The sequence below is a fragment of the Diabrotica virgifera genome, chromosome 5, assembly GCF_917563875.1.
Source record: "Diabrotica virgifera virgifera chromosome 5, PGI_DIABVI_V3a".
In the NCBI taxonomy this organism is placed as follows: domain Eukaryota; kingdom Metazoa; phylum Arthropoda; class Insecta; order Coleoptera; family Chrysomelidae; genus Diabrotica; species Diabrotica virgifera.
Window position 1 is genome coordinate 203853671 of NC_065447.1, and position 22807 is coordinate 203876477.

Here is a 22807-nt window from a genome sequence, read left to right on the forward strand (position 1 = left end):
TCCGACCCGTACCCGTGTACAGTGTTGTCAACTCAGATATTGTTTTTTTTTCTGCTCAAATTTACAGTAGTTGTGCTTGAAATAAATATATTTGTCGATAAACGTTGAAGCTGATTAAATCAATATTAATTCTTATTATATTTTTTTGTTAATTGCCTGGTACCTTTTAAAGAAATGTCAGCATCTCCTGAATATATTGTTTTATTCATAAATAATTTACATTTACATGGGGTATAAATAAATAAATAAGACAGAATAAATTTTGGCAGTCTTTCACTGCATCTATGTTTCATTTTAATTTAATAAAATTTTAAGATTTGATTCTAGAAATCTATTCCAAGTTTCCTCCCGTCCGCGTGAAAATGCCTAAGTGTCATATGTCAATTTTGAAAGGAAGAAATCATCTTGTCAACCGTCAACCTTTTTCTTGAGGTTAGGAATAGTACGTGACATTTTCACTTTATTTTCCATACACTTTAAACAATATTGTATTCTTGTAGTTATTGCCTGGAAATAATCACTTTTTAAGATTAGCAATGCCAGCAGCTGACGAAATAAAGTCCAGCTGGGCTGACGAGGTAGAGTTAGAAGGAGGTGCCTTACCACCACCCAGTGAAGTCTTCGAAAATGGTTTCAAGATTGTAACTGAATATAAATACAATGAAGACGACAAGAAAGTTAAGATTGTCAGGACGTACAAAATTGAGAAACGTGTTGTGTCCAAGTCAATTGCTCTCCGTAAAACATGGAAAAAGTTTGGTGATGTTGCCAATGATAAACCTGGCCCGAATCCCGCGACTACCATAGTAGCTGAAGACGTTTATATGCAGTACATCACTAGTAAGGAAGAAGATAATAAGCAGGATGATGACTCTTTGGACAAACTGAAAGGTAAACTCTATTTTTCATTTTATAAGTTCAAATCTCCACCAAATCCTAGACTTGTTATTCTTAACTAATAAAGTACCTATATATTTTTGCATTATATACATAAAGCCTATCCCAAGTGGTTTATTTAAAAAAAAGCAAAACTTAATTCATAAACTCCTTTTTTATCTATGTTTCAAGTATTATTTATTTATTTTCAATGGGCTACTGCCCAATAAGATTACAAGTTTATAAGTCCAATATACAAAATACATGTGTCAATAATAATTAAAATACAATAAAATAGTAATAATAAAACAATAATACAATAAAATATAAATATCACAAACTTAATCACACAAATCAGATTTATATATCACATTAATGACTATCTATCCAACAACTACTCAAACAAATATACGTCTGAGGCCAGAGATGAATTCAGACTTCGGTGCAAAGAAATCTAAATCAGGGTGAATATTTGCCCATCTTAGTGCTCGAGATAGAAAGTTGTTATATGCATAGTTGGTTCTATGGATAGGAACATAGAATGTTTGATTTAATCGAGTTCTACGGAGAGGTACATGTAGACCAACCTGCTCAAGTAGCTGAGGACACAAAACTGTTAGTTAATTATGCCATAGAGCATCCTTGCATCCTTAATTACTCGTAGGTCACGCAATGAGAGAATACCCAATCGGGTTTCAATTTGATAATAATTTAACTGATTTAACTCAAAAGGTATACCCAGTTTATATGCTATGTACCTTAAGAACTTGTGTTGGACTGTCTCGATTTTTGTTATGTAAATATTGTAAGATGGAGACCAAACACAAGAACAATACTCTAGATGAGGTCTAACTAAAGAACAATATAGTAATTTAATTGCTTCAATATTCTGAAAGTCTCTAGTGCATCTTTTTATAAAACCAAGCATTTGTAAAGATTTGGAAATTTTTGACGTATAATGTGATTCAAATAAAAGTTTACAGTCTAAATTAATTCCCAAATCACGAATTTCAGTAACCCAGTCAACAGGAATATTCTGTATATTATAATTATATTCTATTGGGTCTCTCGATCGTCCAAAAGAAATAGCATGACACTTACATTAATTCAGGGCCATGACATTCCACATACACCACTCACTCAACCGATCAAGATCATGTTGAAGATTAATGCAATCTTCTGTTTTGTTGATAATTGTATAGAACTTTAGATCATCTGCAAAAGGCAGAGGTGAACTGTGTAGGAAGCAGTGGTGTATATCATTGATGAATATGTTAAATAACAGGGGCCCCAAATGTGAACCCTGAGGTACTCCTGAATGAACCTTAATCTCACTGGAAACAAAATCCCTGATACGCACCTTCTGAACTCAGTCAATCAAGTATGTTCTCAGCCACTCAAGAAGTGGGCCATTAACACCCATTTGTTTAAGTTTAAATATTAAAATAGTATGGTTGACCCGATCAAAGGCCTTGGAGAAATCGGTGTATAGTGCATGTACCCTACAACCCCTCTCCAATGCCTTCCTCAGGAAGTCCACAAATACTAGTGTGTTACATTCGGTTGATCTGTTATTCCGAAATCCAAATTGTTGGTCTACTAGTTGTTTTTCAAGTGAAGCTTTAAGATAGTCACATACAAAACATTCAAATATCTTTGGTATTACACTAATTATACTAATGGGCCTGTAATTATTCACCAATGAATTATCTCCCGCTTTATAAATGGGTGTTAAAAAACTATTTTTCCAACATTCTGGAAATTCACCCTTATTTAAGGATAGATTAAAGATGTGAAAAAGAGGTCTGGATAATATAAAACAACAGTTCTTGAGAAAGCTAGGAGGCAATCCATCAGGACCAGGACCCTTATTCGCATCCAGTTCTGATAATTTTAGATAAATATCAGATATAGTTATGTTGAAACCAGTCAGATTAGTAAGACCAAATGTAGGTGAGTCACTGGGTATGACACATATATGAGTGGAATATACAGTGCCGGCAAAAAAAATCTTTACATTGCCAAATAAATCACCAAATTTGAAGACAATTTGCATGCGTTGTGTCTGCGCTTGGAGGGGAGGCTAGGGGAGGGGGATAGCGTACTTGCGACGGCAATTATCTGCAGTTTACGGACCGCTTGGCGTATTTAGGGTATTCTGCGTGTTTGCACTGTAAACGGTTGGCTTTGTGCGCGTAGTCAGTGTTAAACTTCGTCTCATTTACTGCGTAAAGTTTGAGATCGTCAAATTCTAAATTGAACTGACAAATATGGGTCGAAAGAAACTCACAGAAGAGGAGAAGGTTCATGTTTTAACATCAGTGGAAAAATGAGACTCTGAAATTACCGTAGCACGTAACGTTGCAGCCGAACGTTTCAGTTGATAAATAGCCCCTCTTGAAGCACCAATATCACGTGCTACGGTTATTACAGAGTCCCCTTTCTCCAGTAATGTTAAAGCACGAACCTTCTCCTCTTTTGTGAGTTTCTTTCGACCCACATTTGTCAGTTCAATTTAAAATTTGACGATCTCAAACTTTACGCGGTAAATGAGACGAAGTTTAACACTGACTACGCACACAAAGCCAACTGTTTACAGTACAAATGCGCAGAATACCCTAAATAAGCCAAGCGGTCCGTAAACTACAGATAATTTCTGTCGCAAGTACGCTATCCCCCCTCCCCTACCCTCCCCTCCAAGCGCAGACAGAACGCATGCAAATTGTCTTCAAATTTGGTGATTTATTTGGCAATGTAAAGATTTTTTTTGCCGGCACTGTACTGTAGAAAAATATTGTGCATAAAGATTTACAATAAATTTACAACAAATTTCATTCAGTTTCAATAATTACTGGCGAAAGCACATATTTTCCTGCTCTGTTAATGATGTACAATTTAAGTGATATTTATTAGTGTTTAATGTGTTGTTTTGTATCAAAAAATCTGTAAAAGTTCAGACCCTATTAATCTGTAAGTTATCTTTCATTTTTATTAGTGAATGTTTCAGAAATTGCATTTATTTGCAATTAGAAGCACATATTCTCCTAATTGAGTTCAACAAAAACTTAAGTACTCTTCATAAAAAGTTATCAGTACTTCTACAAATAATATATTTTGAAGATAGGCCAGTGCTTGATCTAAACTTTTAAATATGTCATGCACAAAATGTTTGTTGGATGTCAGTGGTGGTGAATGTTGGGTTTGTGATGGTTGCGATCAAAATATTCATCATCAATGTGCCAATCTGACAGCATCAGAAATCAGGGTGTTGGAGTTGAAGGGTAGAAGAGTCCTTAAACTTTTTTGCGAATCCTGTGAGGATGGAATCAAAATGATTCTATGATGAAGAAACAAATAAGTTCTCTTGAACAAAAGGTGGAACAACTTATTAATAATCAGGCCATGGACATGATTGAACAAATAAAGTCTTTTAGAAGTGAGTTGGACTCTTTGAATGGCTCTTTTCAGGTAAGCTTTAATGAACTTAAATTTGAAATTCGATCTGAAATATCCAGTTTGAAAGATATAAGAGTTGCTCAAACAACTGAACCTACTGAACAAATCACAACAGACCAATCAGTGTTAAGTGAAATGATCGAGAGACAGAAAAGATCCAACAATATTATGATTTTTAATATGCCTGAGTATGGTGAGGATGACGATTTAAACAAATAGACCTGGATCCCGCGTATGAAAAAAGAGTTGATTAATAGCAAGCTGAAAATTTGTTAATAGCTTAACGGTGTCTAGTCGGACAAACATTGATGCACGGGAACACTGAAACAGGGGAAGTTTTAACGGTGGAGCATGATAAACGTGTCGTCCTGACAAGTTTATGATGGTGAAAAATAGCAAGTTGTTTTTAAGTTTATTCAATAGCCAACGTTATATAATATATGAAAAAATGTTTGTCCGACAAAAAGGTTGGGCATTTTAACGAGTCCGACACGTAGAACATGTCACATCACAGAAACTATGTTGGTGATGAATAGCAGTCTGATTTTTGCATGAGAGTTTAATGAAAGGTTAAAAAAGCAATTTTAAGTTCTGTCGGACAAAATGAATGGGAAATTTTCCTAGTCGGACATTTTAAACATGTAAGATATAGACAAAAATGTTGGTGATAAATAGCAAGCTAATTTTGATTTGTTTATGTACAAATTATATTTTGTAACGCAAAAAGTTATATGTCGGACAAAAAGTTTGGGCAAATCGAAGGAAATAAATAAAAAACATTTTTTCGGAATGACTTAGCCACATATTGATAAAGCTATTTTAGTTGTATATTATTATTTATATTCACATACTTGCATGTGCATATATATACATGCACACTCCAAAAACAGTGAAGTAAGTATCAATGCATGTATATATTGCAAAACAATTATTTTTTTGGGTGGAGTTTGTTCTAGATATTCTCAAAATGAAAATAAAAAATGTCAAAAAACATGTGAAAGCAATCTCTTAGGGTTTTCTAATTAGGCGCATCAGAAAGTACGGAAAATTTCCTACAAAAAACGTTGTATACATTTTTTTCCATACTCAAATCTTAACCATGTAAACGACATTGAAAAATGTGAAGAGTCTAAAACTTCGGTGCTTATAAGAATAGACGTAAATACGACACATTATGCTTAGAAGTTTGTATTAGAAGGCTGCATTTGTCAGTGTGACACTTTGTGCTATACAAAGTAGTATTTGAAAGTACATGGTCTCTGAGTTTCTGTTTGCCACGTGTGTCGGAAATTAAAATTTATATTAACTATGGAGTGTTTTTGTGTCTATTTTTGAGTGTCAACAGTTTAAATTTTAAGTCGCCAAATCAAAAGTGAAACCATTCAACGGAACACTTTTGAGTAATTTTCGAACATTTTACAAAGTTAGTAAAATACTTGATCAATCCAATGAGGTGCAGTTGCCAGATAATTGTGAAAGTTCTATTGAATATCATTCTTCGTGCTACAATGCTTTGCTTTATTGAAAAAGGGTACCTAAATAAATTATTACTAAAATTGTATAACGTAATTTTTCTCAACTTTCTACAAATGAAATAATAATTTAATTAATATGTCACATGGCAAGAAATAATTTGCTGCCAAAATAAATCGATTAGTTTAAATTTGAAGTTACGATTGCAATTTATTATGAATTATTGTCAAAAGTGACAGTTTTTCTTAAATGGAAATGTATTCATAGACATACGGGTAGACAGGGAATACAGTGCAAAAAGTCGATAAGTGGTCTATCTATCTCTTTTAACCAAGCGATCCCGCGCATGTGGCAGACAAAGATAGCTAGACCACTCAATCCATAATATAATTTGCCTGATCTACTATAAATGTATTACAGTGAGGTATCTAAATAATGTTGACATAAATCGAAAGATATCGATTGTAATTGATTGCAGGTACTTTTGACATAGAATAATCACCCCTTATTGAAATTTCAAAAATTATTTTTTTAAATTGTCCGACTACAAAATCTCCCCCTTATTTTTTTCCGACAACAGTCATTCTTGGTAAGGAATAATTTACTTAATTAAATTTCGTCTTTGTCGGAAAGCTATTTATCACCAGCATTTTTGTCTATATCTTACCTGTTTAGAATGTCCGACTACGAAAACTTCCCATTAATTTTGTCGGACAGAACTTCCAATTGCTTTTTTAACCTTTCATTAAACTCTCATGCAAAAATCAGACTGCTATTCATCACCAACATAATTCCTGTGATGTGACATGTTCTACGTGTCGGACTCGTTAAAATGCCCAACATTTTTGTCGGACAAACATTTTCGCATATATTAAGTACATAACGTTGGCTATCGAATAAATTTAAAAACAACTTGCTATTTTTCACATTCATAAACTTGTCAGGACGACACGTTTACCATGCTCCACAGTTAAAACTTCCCCTGTTCCAGCGTTCCCGTGCATCAAAGTTTGTCCGACTAGACACCGTTAAGCTATTAACAAATTTTCAGCTTGCTATTAATCAACTTTTCTTTCTTACGCGGGATCCAGGTCTAAAAGCCACAGACCTCTTGTCTGGATTAATGAACTCAGCCATTGATATTGCTGAGGCCGTACGAATTGGAAAAAAGAACAAAAATGGATACCGTTCATACAGAATTGTCCTTCGTAATCATAAAGACTATCTGGCAATACTCAGAAACAGAAGAAATATTGATAGGTCACTAAAGATTTTTATCGATTCAGATCTTACCCCACACCAGAGAACAGCATTAAACACTGTCAAGAGTGAACTTAAGGAAAGAGAGAGAAAGGGCGAACAAAACTTATTTATCAAGTACTTAAATGGCACTCCTAGAATAATGTCAAAAAACTAACACAGTCTTCCTCTGGACTGTGGGTTTATTTCCAAAATGTAGGAGGTCTCAGAACTAAGCTTGACCATTTGTTTATGAATGTTTCCTATTCTCACTACAGTATCATCATATTCAACGAGACCTGGTTGACATGTAACTATGCCGATGAAGAGCTGCAGTTGTTTGACCTCAACGTATATAGAACTGATCGCTCCAGTGAAACAAGTTCATTCTCAAGAGGTGGTGGAGTCCTTATTGCAGTTCATAAGGGCTTAAGCAGTAGATCTTTAAAAGTTAACGGGACAATCGAACAGCTTTTTGTCTTGGTGACCGAAGGTGCAAATAAGTTTATTATAGGAACAGCATATTTTCCACCTAAGTCTACATTGGACAAATATTCCATATTTTGTGAAACCCTGGAAAAAATAGCCGAAGATTATCCATCTGCACACTATTATCTGGCTGCTGACTTCAATTTACCAAACTGCGAATGGTTTTCAAATGATATGTGCTCTTCAACAATTCCTCTGCCAGGTGCCACAGCTTTTGAAGTTGAAGCCCTGCAGGTTGTGACTGGTATGTGTGCATACCACAATTTGTTTCAGTCCAATACTATTGTGAATGCAACTGGTAATATTCTGGACTTGGTGTTGGTCGATGATGCTGATGTAACTGTGTCCAGAGCTAATGAAGCTCTTTTGAGGGAGGGTATGCATCACCCACCCCTGGAATTTGAGATAAAGATGACCAAAAGGCGCCCCAATGATGGTGGTTTGGTTAGTGACGGTTTTTATAGGGACTTCAAGTCGGCTGACTATGTGAAAATAACTGATTTTTTGTCACAGTTCTGTTGGGATAATTTATTTTTAGGAAAAACACTGAATCAAATTGTAAATATTTTCTATGATATAGTTTACTTAGCTATAGAATTATTCATCCCCCTAAAAAGGTATTCAAAACGTAGATTCCCTCCTTGGTTCTCTTTAGAGTTAAAGAACCGGATAGTTGAGAAAAAGAAAGCTCACAAAAAATATCTTTTATCTAAATCAGTTCTGGATTATCAGACTTTTTCACAGCTGAGGGCTAATTGTAAATTGTTAAAAGCTGAAAGCTACAGAAATCATATTTACTTAACAGAATTATCAATAAGAAATAATTTGAAGGGATTTTGGTCGTTTGTGAATTCACGGAGAGGAAAGCCCTGTATGCCCGCTGTGTTGAGGTATGGTGGTGTTGAATCCGGTCATGGACCAGATATTGTAAATCTTTTTGCAGAATATTTTTCTACAGTATATTCCACTCAAATATGTGTCATACCCAGTGACTCACCTACATTTGGTCTTACTAATCTGACTGGCTTCAACATAACTATATCTGATATTTATCTAAAATTATCAGAACTGGATGCGAATAAGGGTCCTGGTCCTGATGGATTGCCTCCTAGCTTTCTCAAGAACTGTTGTTTTATATTATCCAGACCTCTTTTTCACATCTTTAATCTATCCTTAAATACGGCTGAATTTCCAGAATGTTGGAAAAATAGTTATTTAACACCCATTTATAAAGCGGAAGATAATTCATTGGTGAATAATTACAGGCCCATTAGTATAATTAGTGTAATACCAAAGATATTTGAATGTTTTGTATGTGACTATCTTAAAGCTTCACTTGAAAAACAACTAGTAGACCAACAATTTGGATTTCGGAATAACAGATCAACCGAATGTAACACACTAGTATTTGTGGACTTCCTGAGGAAGGCATTGGAGAGGGGTTGTAGGGTACATGCACTATACACCGATTTCTCCAAGGCCTTTGATCGGGTCAACCATAATATTTTAATATTTAAACTTAAACAAATGGGTGTTAATGGTCCACTTCTTGAGTGGCTGAGAACATACTTGATTGACCGAGTTCAGATGGTGCGTATCAGGGATTTTGTTTCCAGTGAGATTAAGGTTCATTCAGGAGTACCTCAGGGTTCACATTTGGGGCCCCTGTTATTTAACATATTCATCAATGATATACACCACTGCTTCCGACACAGTTCACCTCTGCTTTTTGCAGATGATCTAAAGTTCTATACAATTATCAACAATACAGAAGACTGTATTAATCTTCAACATGGTCTTGATCGGTTGAGTGAGTGGTGTATGTTGAATGCCATGGCCCTGAATGAATCTAAGTGTCATGATATTTCTTTTGGACGATCGAGAGACCCAATAGAATATAATTATAATATACAGAATATTCCTGTTGACTGGGTTACTGAAATTCGTGATTTGGGAATTAATTTAGACTGTAAACTTTTATTTGAATCACATTATACATAAAAAATTTCCAAATCTTTACAAATGCTTGGTTTTATAAAAAGATGCACTAGAGACTTTCAGAATATTGATGCAATTAATTACTATATTGTTCTTTAGTTAGACCTCATCTAGAGTATTGTTCTTGTGTTTGGTCTCCATCTTACAATATTTACATAACAAAAATCGAGACAGTCCAACACAAGTTCTTAAGGTACATAGCATATAAACTGGGTATACCTTTTGAGTTAAATCAGTTAAATTATAATCAAATTGAAACCCAATTGGGTATTCTCTCATTGCGTGACCGACGAGTAATTAAGGATGCAAGGATGCTCTATGGCATAATTAATTCAACAGTTTTGTGTCCTCAGCTACTTGAGCAGGTTGGTCTCCATGTACCTCTCCGCAGAACTCGATTAAATCAAACATTCTATGTTCCTATCCATAGAACCAACTATGCATATAACAACTTTTTATCTCGAGCACTAAGATGGGCAAACACTCAACCTGATCTAGATTTCTTTGCACCGAAGTCTGAATTCATCTCTGGCCTCAGACGTTTGTTTGTTTGAGTAGTTGTTGGATATTCATTATTGTGATATATGAATCTGATTTATGTGTTTAAGTTTGTGATATTTATATTTTATTGTATTATCGTTTTATTATTACTATTTTACTGTAGTTTTATTATTATTGACACATGTATTATGTATATTGGACTTATAAACTTGTAATCTTATTGGGCAGTGTCCCGTTGAAAATAAATAAATAAATAAATATCTGGTCCGTGACCGGATTCAACACCACCATACCTCAACACAGCGGGCATAGAGGCTTTCCTCTCCGTGAATTCACAAACGACCAAAATCCTTTCAAATTATTTCTTATTGATAATTCTGTTAAGTAAATATGATTTCTGTAGCTTTCAGCTTTTAACAATTTACAATTAGCCCTCAGCTGTGAAAAAGTCTGATAATCCAGAACTGATTTAGATAAAAGATATTTTTTGTGAGATTTCTTTTTCTCAACTATCAGGTTCTTTAACTCTAAAGAGAACCAAGGAGGGAATCTACGTTTTGAATGCCTTTTATTCTATAGCTAAGTAAACTATATCATAGAAAATATTTACAATTTGATTCAGTGTTTTTCCTAAAAATAAATTATCCCACAGAACTGTGACAAAAAATCAGTTGTTTTCACATAGTCAGCCGACTTGAAGTCCCTATAAAAACTGTCACTAACCAAACCACCATCATTGGGGCACCTTTTGGTCATCTTTATCTCAAATTCCAGGGGTGGGTTTGCATACCCTCCCTCAAAAGAGCTTCATCAGCTCTGGACAGTTACATCAGCATCATCAACCAACACCAAGTCCAGAATATTACCAGTTGCATTCACAATAGTATTGGACTGAAACAAATTGTGGCATGCACACATACCAGACACAACCTGCAGGGCTTCAACTTCAGAAGCTAGGGCATCTGGCAGAGGAATTGTTGAAGAGCACATATCATTTGAAAACCATTGGCAGTTTGGTAAATTGAAGTCAGCAGCCAGATAATAGTGTGCAGATGGATAATCTTCGGCTATTTTTTCCAGGGTTTCACAAAATATGGAATATTTTGATACCTTTTGATACCTAATACCCAATTGATACCTAATTGATACCTTTTTGGAATTGTTTATTTTTTTAACTCCTTTTCACCTTTTACTTGTCACCAATAAATGTATACCTACCTAACAAGCATGGGCGTTTTTGGTGTTAACTGCAAACCCATATTTATCTGATTTCAGGTTTCAAAATCTGTTTTCAGATATCCAACTCCAATAACGTCGAAGCTCACTTCTCTATTGGTAGATAGCTTACTTAGAAATTCGCTCCCTCTCATTCTAACCAAACGCAATACAGCCGAGTAAAAAGGAAAGCAAATATTTCTAGTTGTGTTTGGATACACAATTTGATACTGTACTGTTTGATCAGTTGCATCAACAGATCCTAGTGTTTGCGTTTATTGAAATCAGATCTTTAAGCTTAAGAAATCGATACATACCTATTGGTTTGGGTTTGAAATCAGATTTTAGATTGGATTTGATATATCGGTTGCATGTCTAATACCTATTATCTATTTATCTACAAAATATTATGAAACATCTTGTGCAATAGATTAAAACTATATCAAAAACATGTATAGGAGAGTATCAGATGGATTTACTACAGGACTGAGCAATAAATTAAATTACACAGACCTTATTCATATTCTGATATGATGATGATGACATGATGAGATACTTAGAACTTGATCCTCTCTCTACTAGACGAGTTAATTTCGATCTCATCTTCATTTTTAAATTGGTTAACGGAATCATACGTTCACCTGAACTGCTTCAATTGGTTTATTTCCACATTCCTTCCCGTGTCCTTCGTGAGAATACACTATTTCATATTCCTTTTCATCGAACTAATTATTCTGTGAATATAGGTCTGGTCAGACTTCTTGCTCATGCTAATCAGTTGCCTCATGAGACAGATTTTTTTAACTTGTCCTTAAGTGCCTTTAAACAATCTCTTAAGCGTTAAATTTAATTGTAATTCTATATACATATTTATTTTATGATTTTGTATTTTATTTATAGGTCTGGATCCCGCGTATGAAAAAAAAGTTGATTAATAGCAAGCTGAAAATGTTTTAATGCATTAATTGTGTCTAGTCGGACAAACTTTGATATGTGGGAACACTGGAACAGGGGAAGTTTTAATTGTGGAACAGGTTAAAAATTTGGAACGGTCATACCACGAAAACGGCACATGTATTTTGTCCGACAGAACAGACTTAAACTCTTCGAACAGAGATTAAACTCTCATGCAAAAATCAGACTGCTATTTATCACCAAATGGGCGTTTTAATGAGTGGAACATGTAGAATATGTCAAATGACAGGAATTATGACAGGTGATAAATAGCAGTCTGATTTTTGCATGAGAGTTTAATCTCTGTTCGGAGAGTTTAAGTCTGTTCTGTCGGACAAATCAAATGTGCCGTTTTCGTGGTCTGACCGTTCCAAATTTTTAACCTGTTCCACAATTAAAACTGCCCCTGTTACAGTGTTCCCCTATATCAAAGTTTATCCGACTAGACACCCTTAAGCTATTAACAAATTTTCAGCTTGCTATTAATCAACTTTTTTTTCATACGCGGGATCCAGACCTATTAGTATTTGCTTGTAATTTTTATAAATGTTGCTTAATTATAATATTTTTTGTCAATGGGCTTGCCCCGTTTATTAACAATAAATAAATTAAATTGATAGACAAGAAGCAAAATTTCTCTTTTTAAATAATAATTGTTTATTTCTTGTTTCAGGAATGGGTGATAAGAAATTCTTTAAATGTCGTACATGTAATGGTGAACATTGGACTACAAAATGTCCATGGAAGGACACTATGTTTGTTGGTGGAAAGCCACCAGATGATAAGAAAATATCAGCTGTTGGAGGTGCAGGTATGTTCAGTATATAATATATTGTATTATGTTTTGTTTTCTCTATTTGTTTTACCTCTGTGTTTTTTAATATACTAGGTGAGTGCTTATAAAATAGTAAGTAAAACATCGCCATGACTAGCATTTAACACTTTATCGGATATGTGGATAGGTAGTTACACTAGTGGACGGGTTAAGCCTATCAGAAACAAATTTCAAATATCATAAAGTTTATTTTTTGATTTTTTTTTCATATAAATCTTTTCAGATTAAATTTTAAATTTTTCGGGTTAAATTTTACTTCTTCTCATTTTTATTATGTTTGAAGAGTACAGGGGAAAAACAAGCAATGTCACATTTTATACGTATTGAGATTAAGACCAATAAAGGTTTAATTCTTGTGATATCTAAAAACTACTTAGGAGATTCTTAGCGGAATTCTAGCAATTCTTATTGTATATTCATAATATAATATTAATCTATATTAACTTATTAATTTAATAATGCACCAAAAAACTGCTAACATTCCTTGTATTTGTTCTGTAGCCTGTGGATAATCCTTGTTTTTTGCCTGGATACAAATTCTTAGGAAATTAACATATGTTACAGTTTAAGTTGATTCTCAGTTAGAGTTGACTCCAACTAATTGGAGTCAACTCCAACTGAAACGAGCAGTAAAAGTTGATTTTAAAAATTTAAATCAACTTTTACTAGTTCAAGTTGACTCTTCCTGGATGGATTCAGTAAATGTTGATTATACGAGAATCTCAAGTGCATTTTTGATGAGTGTGCGTTTCTTTGTTTTGACCGTTTCAACTACTTATTAGTATAGTCTGTAACGTCGCCCCCGTTGGGTAAATTATTCTGATTCGATTTTTTGCACAAACTTACTCAAAGAAATATATCCGTATAACAATCCTTATAACAAATACACAGGGTGTCACGCGGTACTGCGGTCGAAAAATTGTTTAACCAATTTTTGTTAACCAAATTCACAAAAATAATTTTTATCTACTCTATCTCATATATGTAAAGCAGCGGTTCTCAATCTGTAGTACATGTACCACTGGTGGTACATATCATTATTTGTGGTGGTACACAAAACACACAAAAACTTAAAATAGTAGTACATAGTAAGTCTTGATTATACAATCTAAAAATATAGAAATATAATAAAAGAAACTTTAGATGGTACATGACTCAAAAAGATTGAGAACCGCTGATGTAAAGGTTTTATTGTGTGAAAATTGTAAATATAGATAGCAGTACATGAAGGGTTTAAAGTGTGTCTGAAATAAGAATGTATTTTAAATCGGTTTTACTTTTTCGCACTGTTTTTTAGCACACTTTCATATAATTAAACATCCTTAACTTTTGCCTTCGGGAGGAAATCAGACACTCCCTTGCAACGGCAACTGAAATTCTCACAAAACAGCGACCACAGAAGCAAAGATGGATGACAGAGGAAATATTGGATTTAATGGATGTCAACTAAAAAACAACAAATCTGTAGGAAAAGATGAAATATCAGCTGAGCTATTGAAGTTAATCAACGAGGAAAACTTAGGCCTTCTTCTTGGACTATTTAATAATGTTTACAATACAGGGACTATCCCTAAAATATGGCTTGAATCAGTGTTCATACCACTGCCTAAAAAGAAGAACGCCAAATTATGCCAGGACTTCCGCCTTATAAGTCTATTAAATAACATTCTGAAGCTTTTCTTGCGTATCATACAGAACAGAATATATTATAAAAAATGTGATGAGGTCACTGGTCAAGAACAATTTGGCTTCAGGAAAGGTATGGGAACACGAGAAGCAATATTCTGTCTTCAAACTCTGGCACAAAGATACAAAGATCAGACCTTTTTATCTGTTTCATAGATTTTGAGAAAGCATTCGATAGGGTGAAGCACAAGACCTTGATAGAAAGATTGAACGACATCGGAGTCGACAAAAGAGGTTCTAAAATTATAGAGGCTATTTATTGGAATCAGACAGCAATCATAAAGACCAATGGTAATACGTCAAGGCCAATTGAAATACAACGAGGTGTTAGACAGGGTTGTGTGCTATCACCCATACTTTTAACGTCTACTCTGAGGTAATATTTGCGAACTCTTTATCGCACTCTTCAGAAGGAATCAGGATAAACGGGCAGAGAGTAAATAACATCCGGTATGCAGATGGCACAGTATTAATGACTGATTCGGACCATAGTCTGCAGATACTGTTGGATAGAGTTACTGAGAGTTGTGAAAAAATGGGGATGAAGGTCAATACTGCGAAAACCAAAGTTATAAGAATATCAAGGAACAAAAATTTACCTCTTCCAATAAATATGTGAAACTAGTGAAACACCAACAGCTTGAATACGTAAGCCAGTACAAATATCTTGGTTGCTGGTTCAACAATCAACTTGATTATAAACAAGAAGTCAAGAGCGAGAATAGAGGTAGCCCGACAGGGGTTTATCAAAATGAAAAGCTTATTTTGTAACAGTAGCATTAATATCAGCCTTAGATGTCGTTTTCTGCATTGCTATGTGTGGTCAATACTTTTGTATGGAACGGAGGCCTGGACACAACACAACACTGATGAACAAGTTGAACGCCTTTGAACTCTGGCTTTATAGAAGAGACTTGAAAATACCTTGGACAACCCACACCACCAACGAATATGTTCTGAGGAGAATAGGTACAGATAGGGAACTGCTAAAAATCATTAAAGTCAGAAAAGTTAGCTACCTGGGACACATAATGAGAAAAAAAGTACCGCCTCACGCAACTGATCATCCAGGGTAAGATTTAAGGAAAACAGGGTCCCGGTAGGCGCCAGATTTCATGGCTTAGAAATATCAGAGACTGGACCGGCCTTGATTCAACATCTTTGTTTAGAGCCGCATTGGACAGAGGCAGATTTGCCAGTGTAGTCGCTAACCTCCACTAAAGGAGAAAGCACCACAAGAAGAAGAACTTTCGCCTTGTCATGGTGATGATATGTGAGCAATAAATTACAAAAAAAGTTTTGACAGTTTTGTGGTTTGACAGAAGTTTGAATTTTTAAATGTCAAAATGGTGCAATGGTGCATCTCACTCGCACTCACATTGATAGCTGCGTCAATACGCTCCTAGCGCTCATTGTTAATAATTAAAAATAACCGCTTAGTAATAAAATAATAACAAAAATTTCTTCAGTATCTTCTAGGGGGGTCGTTAAAATTCGTATGACAGTAATGACAGATGACTTTTGCACATTGTATACCTACCTAATTACTAAATCTGTAAAGTTTTGATTTATTTTGTATAAATATAATTGCGAAACACTACAGAATTTTACTTTTTGACATAAATTTTATTAATAATAAGATAAATTTTGTACAATATTTTTAATAATTAAAGTAAATAAATTTTAATTTCACTCAAATAAATAATCGATTGCTGCCATTGACCACTTACATTCAATCTCGGTTAATTTGATTAATAATCGCGGCAGGTAAAGTAACATTCTTCTTTCAATACAACAAAGTGTTACTTTACTGCCGAAAATGAGGGCAGATGAGTACAATAATGGATTATTTTAGTGACGTTTGGCGATAAACAATGATTTTAAACAAATTCGCAAAAATAATTTTTTCACTTTGTACAAATTTTTTTTTTCTCTAAAATTGACTGTTGTCGAGTTATTAGCGACTTAAATTTTGAAAAACGCCAAAATAACCATTTTTAAGGTTTAATAACTCGGTTAAAGATAATTATTGTGAAAGTCGAGCGAGCGGCCGTGGAGTAACGGCATAATCGCTGGCCTCATACGCCAGTGCACGTGGGTTCCAGCCCTGCCAAAGACAAACCATTTTCATTTCCAATAATGACACGAGCCGTCTCACCGTGCCTCGGAGAGCACGTTAAGCCGTCGGTCCCCCTGGGCTAGTGTACATCGACACTAGTTACTTGAAACAGGGTTAAAGATGTAATTGGCGCCGGAACTGTCCGAAAGGCAAAAATGCCATACGATATTATATATTATCAAAGTCAGAAACTAAAAAAAATCAAAGATTAAAGCTACCTCTATAAGATCCTGAAGAAATTTTTGTCATTATTTCATTAATAAGATATTATTTTTAATTATCAACAATGAGCGCTAAGCGTGTATTGAGGCGGCCGTCAATGTGAGTGCGAGTGAGATTCACCATTGGACGGCCGGAATGGTGCATCTCTTTAGCACTCACCATTGACGGCCGCACTTAGCGCTCATTGTTAATAATTAAAGATAAAGCTTAGTAATAAAATAGTGACAAAAATTTCTGCCGGATCTTGTAGAGGGGGCTATAAACTTTGAGTTGGTCACTTTCTGACTTTCATAATAATGGATTTTAACCGAGTTATTAAGCCTTGAAAATAGCTATTTTCGCATTTTTCAAATTTTAAATCGCGTATAACTCGACAACAATCAATTTTAGAGAAAAATCACAAAATAACTTTTTTGCTCAGAATAACCCAAATGATCTAAAAAAAAATTGTCCGAAGTGAAAAAAATATTTTTGTGAATTTGTCTAAAAAAAATTGTTTAAACAATTTATCGATCAAGGTACTGCCCGGCACTCAGTAGATTTGTTATAAGGACCTCTTTTTGAGTAAGTCTGTGCAAAAAATTCGAATCGGAGTAATTATTTACCTAACGGTGGCGACGATAGAGCCTAGACTAATTTGAACATATTCAGTAACATTTAATTTCTAGAATCCGCTGTTTGTGTGAATCAGAATCAACTTTTACTAAATGGCATTGGGAAGAGTACACTTTTCCTAGTTGGAGTCTACTTTTACTAGTAAATGTTGAATATAAATCTTCATTTTATATTTATAATCAACTTTTACTGAAACCAGCCGTTAGAGTTGACTCCAACTAGTTGAATATAAATCTTCATTTTATATTTATAATCAACTTTTACTGAAACCAGCCGTTAGAGTTGACTCCAACTAGTTGGAGTCAACTCCAACTGGATAATCAACTGAACTGTAACATATACACCAACCTTTCTGGTTATTGTTCTGAAACGATAGGCTAGTTGATAGTACTGTTTTTGCTACCTCATGGCCAGAAAAGCCAAAATTCATGAAATATTGACATTCCTTGTTTTTCCCCTGTACTCTTCTTTTATTATAAACCATTTAACAAAGAAAAACTATATATCGAATTATAAAGAAAAGCACATAACACATAATTTTATTTATGACATTGTTTCTCATGAACAAACTAAAATTAACTATATTCAATGGGTACACATGAATAAAAAAAGTATAAACAAGTCGTTAAAATAAAAGACAAATTAAAAAATAAATTGACTCAAAAAAATATTTGATGCCAAATTCAAAGTTGATTATGTCTGGGCATTCACCACATCAGACAGTAATGTGCTCCATGCAAAGGCACGATTTGCTTGAAAATTTTGACTTAGTTTCCTCTTATCCTCTACTTCATTATTGGACTTACGCCCAGGGTTGGTTCTACTTAAGGGGTGAAAGCCACCTCTTCTCACGGGTGAAAAACATTTGTTCAGGATAAGTCCGGAAATGGATAAATTGACTAATTCTAAGCAACTTTTGTTTTATAGAGTTTTTTCACTGAGTTACTACTTTTCGAGTTATTTACAACTAAAAATGTGTATTTTTCAACAAAAAAACCATGTTTTTAGACATTATTTGTATACAAACTAACAAAAACGGGACATAAGCTATAATTGGGGGAATGCCCCAAGTAACTTCACATCTTGTATAGAAATTCTAAAGTACAATAATTCAATATCTTTACCTTTACCATATCGTCGGTGATTCTGCAAAACCTCGTATGAGAATTTTTTTCAGATTTTGGATGTTTGCCCTGTCAGACGCTCCGTTGGAAAATACACATGTTAACGTAATGAAAATGTCAAGAAACCTAATTACGTTAACATAATTACGAGATGACATTCTCATTACGTTAACATGTGTATTTTTTGATGGAGTTTCTGACAGGGCAAAAAACTAAGTTCTGGAAGAGAGAAATTCTCATACGAGGTTTTGCAGAATCACCGACGATATTTTTATTTATTTATTTATTTCAACGGTAGAACCATTTACAAACGAGTACAAAAAAAATAGTTAAAGTAAAAATCATGTACAAAAAACATCAAAAATCAACGAATAAAAGACAATTAAACAACACAATTTGTAAAATAAGACAGTAAATTCAATCGCAGAGGATGAAAAATATCACATATTTAAATCAATAAACTCTGAAGCTGCCTTTTGAAGACATTAATGCTTGGACAGAATGGATCAAGTAGCATTTCATTGCATAAGCTGAGCATTCTCGACAAGGGAAAATGACGAGCATACTCAGTCCTATGAAAAGGAATATAAAAGAGTGCAGTGTGTCGAGTTCTATGTATTGTGTTTAAGTACACATTATCCAATAACGAGGGACAATTGATAGCATTGTTTAGAATTTTAAATAGAAACAACATATCCGCTCTCAACCTGCGGTTCTTCAGTGTAGCAACATTAAATTGAGACATTATTCCAGAATAATCTATGACGAAATTTTCAGTATTTCTTATATTAGTATGTGCTTTATAAGCTAAAGATCTTAGAAACTTCCGCTGAACGCTCTCCAATCCATCAATGTAAACTTGATGAAATGGAGACCAAACAACAGAGCAGTATTCAAGTCCAGAGCGCACTAGAGAGCAGTACAGTAATTTGAATACAGTAGGTGAGAGATCATGACTGTTGCGATAAATAAAACCAAGATTGCGAAATTTAATTTAATTAACCCGGTTTCCTTAATTTTAAGATAATGGCTTCTAAATGTCAATGCACAATCCAATAATACACCCAAATCTTTAATCTCAGTAACTGAATCCAAGAGTACATCATTAAGAACATATCTATTAGCTGTTAGATTATTTATATGACCAAATGAAATAGAAGAACATTTAGTCGGATTTAGGCTTAAACCATTTTGTTTCGACCATAAACATATATTATTAACATCATCTTGCAGAAGATCTCTATCTGATATATCATGTATGTAACGAAATAACTTTAGATCATCAGCAAATAGTAGAAAGTGTGAGTTTTTGATAGCCTTACCAATATCGTTAATGAACAAGTTAAAGAGCAAGGGACCACAATGAGACCCTTGTGGGACACCAGAACAACAAGGAATTCTTTAGAAACATAATTGTTGATACGAACTTGTTGTGTACGTCCCATCAAAAAGCTTTTAATCCAATTGACAATGGGTTCACCAAAGCCAGACGCATGAAGTTTATGAACCAACAGGTTATGATTAACCCTGTCAAATGCCTTTGAGAAATCAGTATAAATGCTGTCGACCTGAATCTTATTCTCAAATCCACCCAACAAGTATTGTTGGTAGTTACAAGATTTGTTACAGTTGACTTTCCGTTAGAAAAACCATGTTGCTCATCAATAATTATGTTTCGGCAAGCCCAGGTAAGATTTATCGATACCAATTTATCTAGAAGTTTTGGGATTGCTGATTGAATAGTTATACCTCTATAATTATTTACACACTCGCGATTGCCAGATTTATAGATAGGTGTAAGAAAACTAGTTTTCCAATAATGTGGAAATATAGATGATGACAATGATAAATTGAAAATTTGTTGTAAAGGTTTACAAAGGGAAAACATACAGTTCTTAATAAGTGCTGCAGGTATACCATCAGGGCCTGAAGAATATGTAGTTTTTAAACTCATAATTCCCTCAAAAACATCTGTCAGACTAAATTCCAGAGTTTGGATATCTACACTGTACTCTAATTCAAAGTTAGGTAAATTATACTCACTATCATTATATGTACCCGAAAAATAATTGGCAAATAGATTGACTATTTCCTCACCACACTGAGCAATTACATCCCCACCTTCATTAGACATTACATTAGGATAAGCGTTAGACCCACGTGTAGCATTAACATGTCTCCAAATAGAGCGGGGATTGCTTGAAAGATTTGCTTGAATATTCTCTAAATAGTTTTTATAACATACTGCTAATGCTTTACTTCTTTCCCTTAACACTGAAAATTCCTCATATGAGTTGCCTGATGCTTTAAAATTCCGGTGAGCTATTTTTTTCTGTATGACAAGTTCAGTCAATTCTCGCGAAAACCAAACTGGAAAGTTCAACGATTTAAACCGATTAACAGGAACAAACATACTGATGGCGTCATATAAAATATGGTAAAAATTCTCTATGCAGCAATTAATATCTGATACATCTAATACCTCGTTCCAAGGAATTGATGCTAAATGTTCATTTAAAACCTGATAATTACATTTTTTAAAATCATGATAAAAGACATATTTAAGAAATAAATTTAAATTAGCTGCAGGTAACAATATGGTATAAGCTGAATGATGTTGAGAAGTATTCAATGGAATATCAGTAGAAATCGACACAACTTCCCTCTGCGTACAAAAAACTAGATCTAAAAATTTTTTGGTGCTATGTAATTAAATACATATTTGAGTAGGGTAAGCCTATGAGTGCAAACACCGCTACAACGCAAAACATTAAATTCCTTTTTTAACACTACAATTAGGCTATAAACTTAGCTTAAATAGTAAGAAGGTATATAGGATATAACTATCACAATGCCATATAATAAAAAGTTATTGCCAATTTTCGTAAATTCCATGTAAATATTGCCAATTCCGTGTAAAATGTAAAAAATAAAAACAATGAAAAGAAAAATACTAAAGCCAATAAAATATCTTACTGTTTTAATCTTTTATTTACCTTTATGCTACCTTTATTCTTTTTGATTGTAAATGTTTTGCAAGAATTCCCAAGTCATATAGATATTAAACTTCGGATGACCAAGCGGGGGAAATTGTGACCGCAGCGTATGTTTTTCTTTAATAAATTCAAAAGTATTTTCAATTTTTAACTCATTATTTTTTTATTTGACTTTAATATCATTCTAGATATCCTCATATTTTGAAATAAAAAAAATTCCCTTTGTTTTACGAATAAAAAATATATTCTGAAGTTGATGTTTAGTAAAATACCGTCTATTATGTGTAATTCCAAGTAGTTTTACGCTAATGACGTATAATTTGCAAAATAACAAGACACTTACTCAACATACACATTACACATGACACTAATACTCATGTTGTGACTGGCTGAATGACAAAGTCCATGCCATAAAAAAAATTAAAAAAAAACTTTATTTTTTGTTGTCATTTTTGACATTTTTGACCTGGGGTCATTTTTTCCCCCTTGGTCATCCGTGTAACAAAAAAAGGTTGGTCATCGGAAGGTTAAACCAATTATTATGTTACATATCTTTTAGTATAAAGGAACAGTTAAGAATTAAATATTTATTGTTTTAGCTGTTGGTGAAGCTGGTAAACAAGGATCCAAATATGTACCACCTAATTTGAGAGATGGAGGTGTGAAGAGAACTGATGGATCTGGTGTAGCTAAACGAGATGATAGTTCCTGTGCTATCAGAATTGCCAATTTGAGTGAATCCACAACTGAAACTGATTTGGAAGATCTGGTTAAACAATTTGGACCAATTCAAAAACTGTATTTGGCGAAAGACAAGATAACTGGTGGATGTAAAGGATTTGCTTATATACATTTCAAATTTCGTTCTGATGCAGCTAAGGCAATCGCAATGCTTCATGGACATGGTTATGATCATCTTATTCTTAATGTTGATTGGTCCAAGCCATCACCAAATTCTAACCAATAATTGTATCACCAGATTTTTGAATAATAAAAATAATTTCTAATA

General features: G+C 33.9%; 1 protein-coding gene across 1 annotated transcript; it reads left to right on the forward strand.

The window, feature by feature from the left end:
• The first annotated feature begins 414 nt into the window (after positions 1–414).
• Positions 415–22807, forward strand: LOC126885262 (eukaryotic translation initiation factor 3 subunit G-like). The gene is made up of 3 exons (XM_050651748.1): positions 415–891; positions 12875–13012; positions 22398–22807. Exons 1-3 carry the CDS (start codon positions 537–539, stop codon positions 22763–22765), a joined length of 861 nt encoding a protein of 286 aa, XP_050507705.1. The 5' UTR covers positions 415–536; the 3' UTR covers positions 22766–22807.